Here is an 18888-nt window from a genome sequence, read left to right as displayed (position 1 = left end):
CTTTTTTTTGGAGTTTTCTTGTTTCAACTACGTCGACCGTACCAATGATCATTTTTCGGTCCGTTCGTTGATCATTAAGGAAATCTTGCTCTTTAGGGGGTACTTTATTAGTATGTGAGCAGCAGCATGATTTTAACAATTTACATTTGCAAGCGGCGATGTCGAACAAACCAGATGTGATCCTGTTTTGGAATGTTTGCACTCTAACATCAAAATTTGTATTTCTCTTTTTTTCTGGCCACCTTTTCAGCTTTAGGTACTCATTGTACTCTTTAGTAGAATGATTAATTCGTAATAAGTAACTGAATAATTCGTAAGGTACTCACTGTTGGTATCGAAGCAGATTCCCATATCTTCTTTACATCTTTGCTCACAATAGCGAACACTTCCGAAATCGCCGGCTGCTTTGCAGTGCCTGCACTTAGTAGGGTATATCTTACATGCACTATGTATCTTAGCACTTGTAAATACGTTGGTAATACACTATTTTTGAGTTCTGATGGTGCTCCAATAATGAAACAATCCACTTCACTGCGCCTAGTAACCGAATTCGAGCTCATTGTATTTATTTAAAATCAAACAACTTTCAAGACGAGCGCTGCAGTAGTACTGAAGTTCGTCACTCATAAAATGTTTATTTTAAGTCTACCCACTTGTAAATCACTCCGAAAATTACAAGTGCTGATTAACAATGATACTATTAATGATTTGAGTGTTCATTTGACACTTTTTACCGATGAAATTAGTACTTAATCAAATGGAACTTAGGGCCAATATTAATAAAAAACTGAAACTTTGATCTCCGGTAGAGGGCTAAAAGTAGAATTCAATATTTTTATTATTATTTTTTACGAAAACAATGTTTGCATACGCAACTTTTGAGACCCCTAACTTTTCCAAATTCGATAAAAAGTTCAAACGGGTCACCCTACTGGGTAATGTTAAATAAACGGTTATATAAACACTGTCACTGAAGGCGAAAGCTGGAGGTCCAGGGTTCCTTCCCCAATGATGAAAGGGTCATTTTTTTGGGTGTTTGATGTGGAAATATTAAAATATCATGAAAATGTTGTTGGTAAAAAAATACATTGGATTTGACATTCAAGATAAATATATTTTAAAAATAGGTACTAAAAATCTAAAACCGTATATAGGTTACATAGGTAAAACCACAGGCAACTTCATAATAATATTGTATGAAATACGAATTATGACATCAAAGAAATCTCAGTAGGTGTAGGTACAATTGTTTAACTACTGTTGATTATCTGATAAGTGCAAGTAAATAAAACTTTAAAATGAAAGGTTTTTGCTGTTTTTCAGTAAGATATTTTGATCAGTAAAATAACAAACTTAGTTTAAACCAGACTTGGCACCTCAGGATTTTATTCACATTACAGTAGATCCCAGCGAAAGTCTGACGAAGTGGCGGCGACACTGGGGACGCATACCTAATAATTTATGCCACTCAATATGTATTTTCAACACTCATTTACTTATTGGAAATCAGTTTTACATCCATCTAACTATCGTGACGATTTTATCAAACCAAAGACTATTGCGTAAGGCATATTGACCGAGCGTTTTTTTATACTTTAAATTTTTTGTTCTTAATGTAATTAGGTTTGGAATAATTGATTAAGATTTGATAAATCTCGGTGCTATAAGATTCGGAGTTAGATTTTTGCTATCGCGTTTTTGTCGGTATAAGCTTAGTTAGCCCCATGTTTTCTTAAAAGAATAAGACCTGGTTTCTCATGATTCTGTTAGTTACAGTATCAATAACGGATTTGCTGACGACGCGTTTAAGGATTATTACCCTTGTTAAGGCTGTCACTAAAGCTGGAAGAAAATCAGAATCTGTCAAATCTAGTGAGGGGGGGTTGAGGTATGCGGGGCGTTCTACGGACAATGACATGAAATTTTAACATAGTACTCGAAAACATAAAAGTGAAGACATGCCACTTTGTTAAAAATATACTAAGTAAGTAATATGCTTTATTTTGCTTTCCGTGTGTTGTTTTCGTTTCGGCGGAGAAGCTATTTCGCGTCAATAATAATAAGGTAAAATATACTTATTGCACTATAATTCATCTTAACATAACCTGTGACTCACAAATTAACAAATAAACTATTTATAATATTATTCTAATGACAAATAAACCATAATACCTAATACAATTCATTTGTTATTAAGAAAGTACCTAAATAAGACTATTAGACTACTACTTAACCTACATTTAATCAAAGAGACCTCCTCTTATCGTACCTGGCTCAAAGGTTCCCATAATGCTGGCTGCATTACCTCGCTGTATAGCCAGAGATACTCTTTGAGCCAGGTACGATCCCGAGCGTCGGTCTTGGCCTCGCAAGTAATATTGTTTTGTGATACGAAAATATTTATTTTTATTTGAAAGTATTTTTAATATTTAATAATTAATTATATATAAAGTCGTACCCGTGCCGATATTTATACAGGTTGTTGCAAAAAGGGTTTAATACTATGCCGAAACCTACGTGTGCAGCATGTTATTGATGTTATTTCTAAGCCAGGAAATGAAATCAGAATGTAAAAAAATCGCGAAAATATTATCAGAGTTTAATAGTTCAGGGTGTTGTATTAAACTCTGCCCCCGTGTAATAAAAAAAGTATAGTTAGCCGAAAGGGCGTTACTCAGGCGTCACTCTGAAAAACTTTTATCCTACGTAATTTTTTATATTCATGAAAAAAACGCTTCTTCATATAATTTTTTTTTGGTCACGTGACCTTTTAGTTAGACGACCTGTTTTTTTTTGGTGTTTCAAAAGCAGAACAGTAGTTTGCAGAACTCTGCATATACAGGCTGTCACAAAAGGTTACGTAGCTGGCAAAGGGATATGGGGAGGTCACCAGAAAAATAATAACATGTAAGTACCCCCGCAAGGGAGTACATTAGTACAAGGCGAGAGTGTGTATTTTTTTTTTTAAGTACTTATGTGTATTTGGAATATGATATAAATAATATTTTTGTTTCTTAAAAACCAAAAAATTTACACCTTGCTGCGCTCTTTTGCTCACTGTAAGTACACCTACAAATATTGCTGTATTAAAAAAAAACGGTTTTGTTATAACGATTATAAAAAAAAAGTTATTTTCATGTCAAGGAGTCATTTACCTAATTACGATTTCACTCAACAGCAGGTGAACTGAAAAAATAAGTTCTAGTTCTATCATCACTTTAGATCGCAAACATTGTAACTCCACTTTTCTCGGCGAAAAGTACTCTTTGGTGTCAATAGAAACGTTTTTTGAATTCACATGTTTTCCTCTTTATTCGAAAAAAAAACAGTATTCCGCATTTTACCATTTGTTTTCCTCTAAACCCCAAACCGTGATTTTTAAACAAGAAAACTTAGTAATTATACCCTTTATTCTCATATATACAACGTGCGATGTAGGCGAACGTGAACGAAAACTATGCAATAAGCCTTTGTTTTTATTACTACTTTAGTAAATTACAATAACATACTCAACAATGTTAATTTTTTTTTGCAATGTTATGTTGTTAAATTAAGATCTAATATTTTATTAACATGAAGTTACTTTCAACTTTTTTTTGCATCTATGCGTCGAATCACAGCATGACGGCTGCTGCAGCTTCCTGCTGTCCTGTCCTCCAACCAATCCCACCAGTACTGCAGGTTGCGTCGAATACGAGCCATTCTCTTCGACTTGACAAGACAGGTGCTCCCGGAAGGATCATAGATCGCACGGAACCCGTACCGTATAGAGGCAACGGACTCCTTTGCAACAGCCCCCCAGATTCGGAAGTAGCCCATGCACTGCATGGCGAGCACAGCTGCAGCAATTTTTTCGTAATGAATCATTGGGATGTCATCCCCGAAGGAGGCTCTCAGCCTACCTCACGACCTGTGTGACATTAGAAAAATGCACTGTGCTAACGCCGTTTGCGAGCTTGATTTGCAGGACCGCGTTGTATGCCAAGTTCCACAGCAGAGGGGTCCAAGACCTACCGCTGTGGAACTCCGCAACTGAACTTCTTCAGTGAAAACAAACCCTCTCTTTTCGCATCCTTAATGTACTTGTTAGACACGTATGACCTCTGTCAATTTTCTGCAGATAAGAAGACAAGTGATGGTATACAAGAGCCGCCCTAAAGGTTCGCCCTCTAGGGGATAGAGTTGAACGCGGTTACTATTTTTAAGCAAACAGCCAGCGCAACAACTCGCCCGTGGTTCTTATCCTGCTCCGACAGTGAACGAACGCAAAGTATTGTACCCACTATTCGAATCCGCATTTCGGATGCCAAACTGACTGTCCGAAAGGTCGAAACCGTACCACCACAGAGGTATGACTCGTTCGAAGAGCTTATCAGGCTCTTACAGCAATCAGATGTGTCGGTACACTGAATCTACAGGCCTGCTTTATTTATTTAGTAGCACTAATGGCCTCCTTTCAGTCATTGAGTCACTGGCACTCAGGCTGCGGTTGAACAGGAAGATAGTAATAATAATAAATAATGTCCTCCTAGCCGAATTTCGACCACGGCGGCCAATCTCAATTGAGATCAGCCATCTACGCAGGAGTAGATTATAGTGCCCAAGTGTGTGCGCAGTACACAGGAGCACTCTCTGTTCCATCACTCTCATAGCCCAATGGGACGGATTGACCGACACGACTGGAGAGAGCTAGGCGCAGGACCGACTGCTTTACATGCCCATCCGACAGCATGGATCGTTTCACTGTTTCGGACATCAGGTGATCAGCCTTCTATGTCCTAACCAAACTTAGAACCACAATTTAGAAACACAAATTGATGGTCCCACCCGGGAATCGAACCCGGGACCTCTGGGTCATGAAGCGAAGCTTCTACCACTAGACCACAGAGGCAGTTACTTAACAGGAAGATAGACTGTCTAAACAAATCATTTTTAGGCTAGTTAAAAAAAACTTTAGGTGGGTAGTATGCCAACTAGAACTACAAATAAACAGTATTTTTGTCTCCTCTAAAATTTGGTCACGAGGAGTTACGATGATTACGATCTAAGGTGACGCTGACGATATTTTATACAAGGTATTGAAAAAAGGGTATAAAGCTTAGCCAAAAGTGGATTTAGGTGCCATTCTGATCCACTTTTCTTCTACAATTTTGAAAATTCACGTAACAAAACCTTTTACATAGAAACTTATTCGATCACGTGACTTTTTACTATAGAGACCGAATTTATTTTTCGAGAATTTCCAAAACTTGGAGAACAAAAGTTGTTCAGAATAACCCCTGAGTCAAACCCTTTCGGCACAGTATAACCTTTTTGCAACATCCTGTATAGGTAATATCAGGTTTATAAAAGACCTGGGCCTGTAGAGTGAGACTCGGCATGGGGAGTCATAATTTATAGATCTTTTAGGTTGCAGTGGCGAATGGGCACTGGTAGCCCTGCCCTTTTCTATAACTATAACTATAGGTAATTTTATGGCAATTTAAAAATGGTATAACATTTATCTATTTGAAAAAATCATTAATAATATACATTACCTATCACCCTAATTTAAAAAAAAATTCAGCCCTTACTTTAAACTTATAACACCCCTCTATTTCCTTCAGGGGTTAAAAAACCTGTGTATTTAATATTTTCTTATGAGTTTTTTTTTAAAAACTAGGCTCTTACATTGTTGTACATAATATTATGCGGTATTTTATTCCACTTGTAACGCATAAAATTCATAGCTACAGTAAACATTTCATTTTTTTCATGGCGAGATACAGTCGCACTTAACCGCTTTTTTGCAAAGCTTGTTAAATAGATTTAAAAAATTATGTAAATTTTAGATCTTCAATTTTTAAAAATACTTACTTATTTTTAACAACCTGTAGTGTACAGACTACCACATCTTAAAATATATATTTTTTTAATTAACTACGGTTTTTGGTTTCAAATAAAACAAATTATGAACTTACTTTTCAACACCCTGTATATTGTGTAGCTTACCTACCATACACAACCGTTAAAATAAAATAAATTACCCCTCAGAATATAAACAGGCTCGCGCATTGGCATACTGCATTGACCGTATAGTTCTTATTCGGAGAATCTAATAAGTGTCATTATGTGCAATGTTTACCTTTATCTATGCATCTGTAACTCTATAGTAAAAAATGTAAACAAATCGAAAAGGCGAAATGTTTTCTAAGAATTTTCGGCTTTTCTGCATCTAAAATGATTAGAAAATTAACTTTCCATAGCAAATGCATATGTATTATAATACTTGTAGTCATAATTTGTTGATTTAATCAGTTTTTGTGAAATATTTGATAAAAAATAAAATGGCGTGGGTATCGCTCCTAACAGGCCGCCACCAGGGCGACGACTGAAGAAATCTGAAATCTGTCACGGTGTCATCATTTTTAAACCGGAATTTATTAGTTTTTTGCAAAAAAAGTTGACTTCTGGTCCATTAAATCCAACTCTTTAAGGTAACTTTGTTAAGAATTTAATTACCTACACATACATATAAGATTCCATGAAAATGGGCCCTCTGATTTCGAGGGTTTTTTCATAATAAGTCAAAAAATGGCAAAAGACATGGTGTGTTTGCAATTTTTTTTAACATACTTATTATAATCCTGCACCAATTTATAAGCAACTAACATGTTCAGTATACCCTCTGCTACAAAATATATTTTTATCAATGTGATAGAAGCCACCGTTTTTCCAATCTAATCAAGTATATCAAGCCGACTTTAGCATTTTAGCTTTAGGGATCCCCTTAATTGGATGAGTCCCATGACGAAAATCTAATAGACCATTCATAAATCAAGCATTATGTGAATCATTCACTCACACTTCATTCAATATTCTGTCATATTCATTGAAATTGGTGTCTATGTCTCTATAATGTCAAACAACCTCAAACAACCAAACTTTTTGGTTTTGAGGTTGCCATGGTTACTATTTCTATCGATGTTGTTTTTTGACATCCGTCATTGAAAATAATATTATTACGCCATGCCCTTTGAAAAACAATACAACGAACAAGATGGAGTGTCGGTGCAAAAGAAACTTCTCGGGAAATAACATATCAATTTCTAAGTAAGGTCTTATTTTAAAATATTTTGTTAGAAGATTTTTCACTTAATTCAATAGTTCTCATTAAGTCATTAGGTTTAACTTCTTGAATCTACCTCTGTGGTCTAGTGGTAGAAGCTCAGCTTCATCACCCAGGGATCCCGGGTTCGATTTCCAGGTAGGGCCATCAATTTGTGTTTCTATATTGCGGTTCCAAGTTAGGTTAGGACATTAAATTTAAACTTTTATCTCGGTTTGACATTATATAAAACCCAGACAGTATTTCGCTTAATTTTTTATGTCACACAACATCTAGTTCGTATATTGTTTATCAAAGGCTCTGTTCATTTTTCCATCTTGAATCTTGACAGAATGAGTGACAAGTAAACAACCCGTTGCCTGGTTACCGGTCTTAACCAAGTCTTAGCGGAACCCCACAGCAGCAATCAAGTTTATCACCCGATCAAGGGAGTTAACCCCGTGATTTAGCATGGTGGGACACTCACTAACCTTAACGGTCCAAAATGTAACCAAACCGAGGTATTTTTAACCTAACCGAATGGTGTGAAATTAGGCCTAAACCAATTATAACAAGACCTACTCACCTTCATTTTCCCAAATTCTCATCCGGCTGCATCTGAAAACAAAAGAAAAACTATTGAGTAATATCCGCCCAAAACTTCCGAACCAACCTTATTACGAATCATGAATCATCATTTTTTCTCCATTCTCCCCTGAAGGTGAAAGAAAAGGGGATAATCGCTTTGGAAACCGTCAATTTTGAAATTTAAGGGGCAAGTTATTAAATTTCGGGCAGGAGAATGGGCAATATCGGAAACTCATTAATAATGTTGCCGCGTGGCTCTAATTTGATCATGACTTGGGGGAATTTTTGAAGTGAATCAATCTTAGTTACACCTATATGCCTAGAGATGGGCCGCTAAGATGTATTAGCTTCGTAATTAAATTGACATGAGCCTTGATGGCTATTGACATGAGTCATCACATGACCGCTGAAGATAAACAGACCGATATTGCACATTGCCCATAATTATATCTATACCTACTCACTGTATTTATCATAGATCAATTTAGTACTTGCATATATGTTATTTAATGCATTTTTTTATGTACACACATACACACACACACCTTGTACTAAAGTACTCCCTTGCGGGGTAGGCAGAGGTGCATTGCTGCACCCACTTTTCGCCAGAGTGTTATGTTAGTCCGAATGTAATAGGGGGCGGGCCTATTGCCATTTTACGGGCACATCCAAGACACGGGAACAAATATCTGTGTTTAAACAAATATCTGCCCCAGCCGGGAATCGAACCCGGGACCTTCGGCTCAGTAGTCAGGGTCACTAACCACTACGCTATTCGGTCGTCTAAATTTTTTATGAACATCCGATAAATTAGGTTAACTAACGTGTGTAGCATAATTTATGTTGTGTGTTTTTCAATAAAGATACATTGTATTGTATCGTAAATATCTGATGTATGTAGAGGTACTTTTACATTTAGGTAAGTAGTACCTAAATGTAAAGTAAGTTTCGGAATCGGATAAATGAATATAAAAAATATTCATATTTCCGGTTTGCACAGCAGATGTCAATCATTCATAAAAAATCCCACATCAAACAGTCTATCCAGCGTCGACTAAATTATATTTCCTGTTCAGCTTTTGAGCACAAATTATTTATTTAACCTTAACATCATGGTGGCAAATAAATGATTATCTCTACAAAAATAACCGCGAGTAGGGTGACATAAGCAAAACGTAGGAACAATAGATAAGGATAATCTACAAATAGTGTTAAATTTAATATTTTTGTCAGTTATCATAACTTTATTTTTTAACTTTTTCGAATAAAATTAAAATCTAAACGAGTTTCCTGAAATGAAGTGAAAAAAATATTATATATTATGGGTTAAAAACAGGAAACAGCACCCTTTGAATATTTGTTTGGGTAAAATGTTTTCAAGTATAAATTTAATCTAAACATAGTTTAACCCAAATAGTCCCTTCTACTACTAAATCAACTAATACTAACTAAATCAATCCAAAATAAATAAATTAAAAGTTTATTAAACTCACCTAAACAACCATAAAATATCCGACCGCAGCCAAAACCAAAAATAAAAGTTAAAAAACCCGATGCTACAAATTACGAGTCACAATAAAAAAAAACTATTCGAAAGAAGCCGTAGCAAGACTTTCGTAGCAGTGCTACGACGCTACGCCGTAGCCGACCGCTCGCTACGAGTCTCGCGACCAAACTGTAGTAAATTCCGACCATCTACTGAAACGTAAATTAGGCTAAACTAACTCTTACCACTTCAGCTTAGGGGTACAAGTAGATCATGCGCTCAAATGTCTGGGAATGCTAGGTATTCGCGCCAACGAAACCGTTACCATGTTAAATGATATTTAGCTGTGTAATTGTTTTACATAAACGTCGCGCGATACAAAGTGTCGGATGTAAATATTGTATTTTGATGAATGTTTCAAACAGACACTTTATTAATCTTTATCGCTTGTATTTTATTTGAATAGAAGTAATAGGCCAACATTGACTAGTGCACTTTAATAAACTCCTGAGTTACCGAAAACAGGTGTTAGTTTTTGTATCGTGAACCTATACATATAATGTATGTATTTGGCGAGCAGCTATTTATTCACAGTACGTAATTATTAATATTAATAAAAAAAGCAAAGAACTGAACTAAACGTCAGCAGGTCAATCAACCCGACATAATAAACTATTTTAATTAAGAGACCGACTCTAAAATAAAAAATAAAAACAATGAAACATAGAAAACCAATTTTAAAACACTCTGTATGTCGTTTACGATGTATACAACGTTGACATCACCTGCTGAAGTTTCACGAGAAACAAAGGACAGCTTTCAGGATTTCAGCAAGTTGGTGTCATTAGACGAAATGACAGTTCGAATCACACCTGTGTTTAAGTTGACATGTACTGAGTTTGTTAGTGTGGGCCCTTTCCACTATTCTGGGCCGCAATTCTGCAAAATTTTATCATCATCATCTTCATCATCAGCCAATAATCATTCACTGCTGGACAGAGGCCTCTCCCAAGGAGCGCCACTACACTTGGTCCTCGGCCTTCCTCATCCAACTACTACCGGCTACCAACTCATAATTTTATTTTTATATTTTTATTATCTCTGGTTTAAAAAAGGTACAACATGATTGTTTTATTTCATTAAAACGATTACGCCTTCACCTTTCCGACCCACTGGATATTAGACAGTAGATAGTTGTGGTAATTGACTTCTATCTGTCTCTGGTTTGATTCCCAGCTTGGGTTCATATTTGTATAAAGACAAATATTTGTAGTCGGGTCTTGGGTGTTAATTTATGTATACGTATAATCGTTTATATATACAGGGTGTTAAAATGAATGCGTTTGAGCAAAAAATGATCGTTAATCTATTTAATATGTATCTATCAGCTGTTCGATACCCATATCACAGGCTCTGCTTAGCTTGGGGTCGGATGATCGTGTGTGATATGTCCGCAATTTTTTTTATTATTTTATAAATAAATACATAGAAATAAGTTATTATGTTGCGCCAGGTCGTCTACTACATGTCACCCGCTACCAATCTTCACCTTTAGCATTGCAATTTGGCACATACAAACCTTCCAAATAGTATGAGTAATATTTGTAAAATGCACGCCCGTTCAGTCTATATTGCAGCATGAATGAAGTTTTGATTCGAAAGCCAGAAATAATTGATATCGACAGCGGAAAAAATATTTGATTGTATGCGTTCGTTAAACAAACATTTAGGTTGAATAAATTTTGTTTCAGCTGAAAACTAGGTTATAGAACAAGGTCAGAAGGGAAAATATACTAGTTGAAATTTAAAAAAAAATGTTGAAATATTTTTTAAAAGAAATCAGCTAAACTATTACGTCTATTAATTTAGTTTGCAAGAGCTACCTTGGGACTTGACCTAAGTGTTCTCCCCTCCCAACCCCGATCATCCGAAAGATAATAATATTAATAATTATGAAGACTGTAATAAAATTCAAAGCTATTTTAATATACTTATCTTTAAATCGGAGAATCTTGTTTTCCGCCTTAGATAACAATTGATTTTACGATTATATAAATGGTATCTTTGAAATACCTTTGAAACAGATTGGAAAATATATATATGGTATATCTAAGCCCGAAAATGAAATCAGAATTTCAAAATACGCGAATTTTTTTTATAATTTTCATAGAAATTTGTTGGTCAGGTGATTTTTTACTATGCAGAATGCTTAATTAATGCAATTTTTTGCGAATGTTGAAATTCTGATTTCATTTTCGGGCTTAGATATGTACCATACTGCACATGGATGTTTCGACTTAATATACCCTTTTTGCAACACCCTGTATATTCTGTAGGTAGGTAGTACGTCTTAATAGTTCGTGATAAGAGTAGGTATAAAAAAACTTCAATGTAAATGATCTGGCGCCGCTGCCAAAGTTAACAATTTCATACATTTTCAAGTTTCCATCTGAAAACGATTCTTGATGACATTCACGCTGAGATTCACCCAAGTTCGATGCACCAGTGTGCCAGCAAAAAGTTCTCCCACTCAGCACTTTCTGCTAAATAATGTTGACGTTAAATGACGAAGCATGCTCGCTGATCAATTTAGTTTTTTAAGAGATAATTGAACTTTTTGATAGTATTTTTTGTAATAGGTACCTATGTGATAGTGAAGCTAGTGTAATGTACCATCATAATTATAAGGTCCTTAATACTTATAGATATCGTTACACTTTTTAGAGAATGATTATTATTAGTACTTGCATAACATTGCTACCGCTATATAATAGTCCTACTAAGAAACTGTACAAGAATTCAAAGAGTTTATATTCTGACCTCACTAGGACGATCAATTTATAATATCGACGGTGGAAAGGCAGAATGTTTGAAGCGCCATGACTTAAAATGTTCACCAAAGCGATTTAAAGTTTGAAATTTTCGAAAAGAAATCATATCTCTGTAATTATTCTAACTATGGCTTTGAAAATTAAAATAATTAAAATTGAAATAGTTTTCTATTTAATTCTGTATATAAAATGAATGTACATATTCTATTTACTGTAATAAGGGACATAAGACATAGGCATCTGAAATCTCAGTCAGGTAAAATTGGCTTAAACGACATTAACATTTTAATAACATACAAGTAAAAAAAAATTAAAGACCAAGGAGATTTAACCATCACACCAGCATAATGTTTTATAATAATTTATGTTACTTTAAACATTCCATAAGAATGAATTAACCGCCAAACTAAGGCAATTTATATCTAAGATGAATGACTTAAAGAATAAATTAACTTTTAATTAGACCTCAGAACTCGAGAACGGTTGAACCGATTTTGGTCTAGAAACATTTGTAGAGGTCCAGGGAAGGTATAAAAGGTAAGAAGGGTCAGCTAGATTGAAAACAAAAATTTCATAATATCTGGGGGCACGGCAGTGCCCCCACTAAGTCGAGCAAAGAAGCGGCACGGCCGTACCATCCTTTTCTCGAAGCTTATGTTATCATAAACTTTATTAACATATTGTACAACGCGAAATCACTTTGAGATTGAGATCCAAGTGATCAGGTTTACTTATTCATCAGTCTCTATGCCACCATTCTGTCACCGCCTTTGTCCACCTTCCGTCCTGCCTTCGAGCCAAATGTCCTGCTGACTCCCATTTCAGTTCAGTGACCTGCATACCGACGTCGAAGACTTTTGTCTTTTGGCGAATTACCACGCTGGGAATACGGTCTGTAAGCAAAATGCTTTTAACATGGATCGCTCCATAGTTCTCTGTGCAACTCTGATTCGGTGCACAGTTTCCTTGGTCAGCGTCCATGTATCGGCACCTATGTTAGTGTGGGCAAGACACATTAGCAATTATCAATTCATAAGCAGCGTCGCTCGCTTTAAACTATCTGTCAGATTCATACAAGATACGCTAGATTTGATAAGCAAGCCATTAACAATCCTAAAGCAATTTGCTTTAGGATTGTTAATGGCTAATGTTTAGTGGTGGTAACCCCAAAGGACTATTACAATGTGAGTTAGGTCTCACCCGACAGCCGGACCGAGAACCAAATCGACCGACGATTAGTCGAAAATGGAGACACTTCTGGATGTTAGGAATAAGAGGGTTGCTGATGTCAATAGTGATCACCACTAAGTCGATGGAAAAATCTGCTTGAAGATAGTGGGAGTTTAGGAGCAGGCCACAAGATCTGCCAAAGGTGTCGTATAAATAAGCTGCAGGACCCACAAGTTAGAAGAGAACTTAGCATCCAGATCGACAACAAATACCATCTACTAAGTCTGGACGAGGTTTCATTCAAAGATCAAAGGTCGGGCATCAAAGACGTGTTGTTAAAAATTTGCGAAGAAAAAATAAGGCACAAGGAACACTTAAAGAATGAATGGTATGTCTAAAGAAACATGGGATACGATCAACCATCAAGGAAGACTTAACGTCGAACTAGACGACCATTCCAAAGAACCACCATTATAAAGAAGCACTTGCGTACGAGTATTTTCTTTGTGAACCTAATATCAAACGTAATTTATAAAAGGACAAACGCTGCTAGGGGTGACTCTATGTCCAGAAATGAGACCACAACCATCGGCTGCCATAGGAAACATGAAGGATCTATACAAAGCATCTTGAAGAACATTGCAACAAAACCTAGGATATCTGCTTGTTACTATGGAAGATTGACTTTCAAGATGGTATGGCCACATTGCCGAAGTTTTTAATGATCCTAACCACCACCTGAAGAGTTGGATGCAGATGCAAATATACCAGGAGCATCTTGTATCTTGATGCATAATCGTAATCATTATGATTAATAAAATCGGCAGGTTGCTAAGGCTAGTCAGAGGCCTTGGGGCGGCTTGAAAACGTCTGACAGTTGGGTGGCCCACTTACCCGACAACTCTCTCAGCACAAGATTGCTTGTGTTGGGGCCCACTAACCCGCGCTAGGCCAGCGTAGTAGACTAGGCCTAAACCATTCCTTCATTGGAAGGAGACCCGTGCCCCAGCAGTGGGGACGTAATGGGTCTTGATGATGATTAATGATGACTATATGACTATCCTGCATCTTGACAGAAGCTTAAATATCCAACCCTCAAATAAGACGAATTGATACGGACCATACGATCGCTGAAGAGTGGCAAAGTACCAGGGAACGATGGATTTCCTACTGAGGCATAAAAAGCAGGATAGATGCAATATACCAGATATTGCACTCTTCAGCTATGGAGGATGATGAAGTGAAGTTAGAGTAAAAGTTAATTTAATTCATGTCCAACTTTTTCCTATAAGGTTTGATTTTCGTTAAAATACTTTATTCTGAAAATTATGGGATACAAACAGGTCGTGGTACTCGTGGTCACTCACTTAAAACGTGGTCTTCTATTTCGTATAATTACCTAACAATTATCAAAATCGGTTAAGTTGTTCCAGAGTTTTGCGCTTGGGAACACATTTTCGGTTAGATTTTTATATAGATAAGAAATCCTGTTTCTGACTAGATTTCGATATAGGTTAATTATTTAAGAATAAGTTTATTTTTGATATATAATTTTTATTTTGTATTAAAAGTAATGTCATGTTAATACATTAAAATATTTTACATTAAGAACCATATTGTCATAGAAAAAATATTTTATAAAAAAATATATATTTGGTTGGATCCTTTTAGAGAAACGTTAAAATTCCCTACTTACATAGAAACAGCAATTTAGGAGAAAGGATCCAAGTGCATATGTTTATTAATAACTCAATAAATATTAATTATAGCAACACTATTATTCAGCACCGTAATAAAATTGATATTATAATTTAATGTAGTTATCTGGTGATATAATAAAAAATATTTATAGTTTTATACTGGCGAACGAATCTGAGTTTGTAAGTACCTACGTAATTACGCTGCGCACGCGGCGCCAACTGTCGCATAGACGCCAGTCCTCTCCGAATGAACGTCCTGGCGGGGTACTGAAGCGACACCTTTCCAACCGGTCCTATTTAATATTGGCGTTTTCACGCAATATCCTTCTGGATATAATAATAATATAACAGCTTAAACACCATAAACCGCTTCATTGCGATTCTTTTGAATTGTTTTATATCACTTATATCAATTATCTACAAATCGCAAAAAACCGCTTAAGTGCCAATTGTACCATTAAACAGATTTAGGTAAAGTTGTATTAACCGCCAAACGCCGCAAGTAAGGCTGACCGGTAAAATGGTTTAAGTGCCAGTGAGGCTTAAATTACAATTACGTAAAATATATTAAGTGCTTTTATGTTATATTTGACAAGAAAGCATTTAGTTTTATATCCATTATGTTTTATTTCGCAATCAGGTAGGTCGCTTAAGTAACTAATGATACAAATTCACATTCATTCAAAATGAATTAAGTCACAGTGTTTTACTGTTTTAGTAAGGGTAAAATGTTTCATATAACTTTATTATTGATCATGTATGTTTGAACATACAAATGACTAAAAAAGTGGCTCTTAATACAAGAAGAAAGTATTAAGATTTCCAAAATCACCGATGTCTTAAGCGCCAAAAAAGTGCTCAGATCGAAACGAGACCCGCACCATTCGAAAGAGAAAAATCAGGCGATTCCAACGGTGTATATAACTCATATTCGCCAAAAGTGGCGGATAAAACATTCTGCCTTTCCACCGTCGATATAAATGTAACACCTGGTTCACATATTCAATACGTTTTTGAAAGCGCTATCAATAGTATAATACTTTCAGTTCATACAACGCCTGCGACCAATTTTAGATCGGACTTTTTTTAACACAGGTATCTTGTCTCGGGTTTGTGTATAGTAAAATCTAACTAAATCCGAATACATTGTACTTACATAGTAATTACTCATCAAATAGTAGAAAAGGAACGCCAGGTGATTTCGTTCCAGCAAGTCTTTTATTAAATGATAGAGTCAATGAACTCGTCCCCGCAATTTTACACTTTCACGGCAAAAGAGAAAATGTATTGGATTTCTGCACGTGTACGGGTAATAAAATATGAAACGTTACTTGTTTGGTTTCATCACTGAACAAGTTATAATTTTTGCTTCTTGTTTTTGTTTCATTAATGTTTTACTTGAAACAGTTGGCTGCTAGAGGGGAAATTGCATCGTAATGTCTTGTAATTAGTAATAAGTACCTAATGGTCTTTGACTTATTACAAAAATTAACGAATTATATAGTAAAAAACAACTTGCTTTTTAAATAATAACCACTGATGATGACTAATACTTTAGACAAAACTTAACGGCATTTGATCATACAAAGGGCAAACTGAAGTAACCATGGTGAATAAGTGAAATGGATAAATTTTGACGTTCTGGCAGCAAACATTATGATTTTTTCTGAATTAGAACTAAATAGCTGGATTGCACGCGCCAACGCGTAGACGTTAGCCGACGTTGACTTTTCAGAAAACTGTAATTAATCAGATAAAAGTACCTATCCATAAGTAAAAATAATCAAAACCATACTCTCAACCTTCAAAACATAACCTCTAAAGGCGATATAATATTTTCCCCGGCTGAAAACACCTGAAAGTTCACTATATCTAAAATGCTCTATGTTCTTGTTGGCAAATGAAAACGTATGGCACTTTGGGGACGGCCGGCTCCAGAACTTTACGAATTGATTCTGCGCGTCCCGGGAGAGGGAGCCACTGCGCTTTCTGGTAACTATGCAGAATAACCTAGGTAGGTAAATACAGAAGAGCTGATCTGAGGTTCCAGAGCAATAGTATAATTATTCTACTTCTAAACAGTTATAACGAACGCTTATTTTTTGAAATTCTTGGTTACCGAAAGATAAACTTCCCAAGAAAGCAAGGCTTTTATGGTATCACATCTACGAGTGCTTTAAGCTTCCGTGCTTCGGACGGCACGCTAACCCATGGGTCCCGGTTGCTGCTTCGGCAGCAGTCGTTAAGCCTAATCAGAGGCCTTCGGACGGCTTGAAAACATCTGTCAGTCGAGTTGCCCACTTACCCGACAACTTCAGTCCAGTCACAAAAAAAATGGCGATACGGCTCGCAACCTATCACATGAGTACAAATGTACAGCGAAAAGCGGGTGACTCGCTTGCAAGTCACCTCTGACTTCGGGGATTACAGTCGCGAGCATAATATGTATGTATGTACATCTATGAGTGTACCTATGCATCTTCTGGAGTAATTGTGTAGTTTGGGAATATCTGGTAACTTCAAACACGAGTTTTTGCATCCCGTAATATTGTTTCGGTACGTTGTTAATCATAAACTTTGCTATTGAATGTCAGCACACTGTTTTGTGAGTGTATGTTTTGATATTTATTTAATTAAATTCTGTTTACATAGTATTATCTACCTAGTACCTAACTATAGTAATTTTGTTTCACATGAAAGTAACGTTTATGTCTGATAGTTGTATTACACTTTAATAAAAAAGGCTGACATCATCTGACGTTATGTTATAAACAGTAACAGCATATTTTTTATTACAGATATCCTTAGACATCGTGAAAAATGCTCTTAAATTCTTGTTTACCGCGCCGCGACATCAGACACAATAAAATATGTAGGTACTTTGTAAAAGATTAAAATATACAATCAGTTGCCCCACATCCATCACATTGTGTGAAAGAAATAATATAAAATGATATACAGAAGTACATTTCCACTCCGCTTCGATTTTAAATATTTTGCAATGCATAAATAATAATCGGTAAAAAGGGGTCATACAACAAAAAGCTTACTTTTCGAAAAGCGAGCGAATCAAATGTGCATTATTTTGTGAATCGTTAAATGGCCAACCGTAGCCAATGTATTTTAAAAACTACTTTGTTTATTTTATTTTTATAATCTAGTAAGTAAACTAATTGGCAAATCATAATGACTTTCATCCAAAAACACTACCTACTTATTTATTAATATAGTGATCTTCAAAGCACCCTAACCCTATAAATGCTGTGCATAACAAAAGTGGCCAATAAATCTCTTATGATAACGGTATAAATCGGTACCCCTGCACTGAAACCGCATAATGGCCACTTGACGGGTTAACTGTAACCCTAAAACCGATGACTTATCGCTGAGACAGCACTATGAATTATTTTCTTAATAAACTAATAACATAATTATACTGGTTACTGTTAACTTTTATGGAATTCATAGTACTTACCTATTAGTTTAACATTTTATTTCATTACAATATTTCAGACTCATAGCACTTGTAGAGATTTCGTGATGAGTCTGTGTATACGTAACCCTTCGCTTTTATAGATAAATAGATACGAGTACAACATTATTATAAATTGTATGATACCGATTGGTGTAGTGGTTGATGACGGGTGGAGAGTCCCGGGTTCCATTCCCAGCCGGGGCAGATATTTGTACCTACTCGGGTAGATATACCTAATCAGCTGTCTGATTCACGATACCATATTTCAGGATCTGCCTATTTTGGGGTCAGGTGGCGTTGTGTGAGTGTCCTCACACCGACAAAATACCTAAAATTTTGGAGGATGTAATGTTTTTTAATTAAAATTAAATTTTGTAAACCTATTCATAGTCCAATTGTGCATCCAATCGCGTGATTTGATCAGTTTTATTTCAACAATTTAGTGCATGCACATGGAAAGCGTTGTTGTCAATCAATTACAAACAATAAGGGTGAAAATGACGGCGAACGACAAGCGGCTGTAGTCGACGTCGCGACGTGTCGCAACGTCG

At 35.9% G+C, this 18888-nt stretch overlaps 1 protein-coding gene across 1 annotated transcript in view; it reads right to left on the bottom strand.

The window, feature by feature from the left end:
* Window positions 1-9352, bottom strand: part of LOC105389996 (suppressor of lurcher protein 1) — a 58376-nt gene extending 49024 nt beyond the window's left edge. Inside the window, exons 1-2 of the mRNA XM_048621734.1 lie at window positions 9169-9352; window positions 7674-7705 (exon numbers count right to left, since the gene is read on the bottom strand). Coding sequence (XP_048477691.1) covers window positions 7674-7679 — 6 coding nt within the window. The 5' untranslated portion in view covers window positions 7680-7705; window positions 9169-9352. The remainder of the gene's footprint in view (window positions 1-7673; window positions 7706-9168) is intronic.
* Between the last annotated feature and the right edge of the window lie 9536 nt (window positions 9353-18888).

This window comes from Plutella xylostella, chromosome 6 (assembly GCF_932276165.1).
Source record: "Plutella xylostella chromosome 6, ilPluXylo3.1, whole genome shotgun sequence".
Taxonomy (NCBI): domain Eukaryota; kingdom Metazoa; phylum Arthropoda; class Insecta; order Lepidoptera; family Plutellidae; genus Plutella; species Plutella xylostella.
The sequence above is the reverse complement of the archived record's forward strand: the minus strand, read 5'-3'. Positions and strand labels throughout refer to the sequence as shown.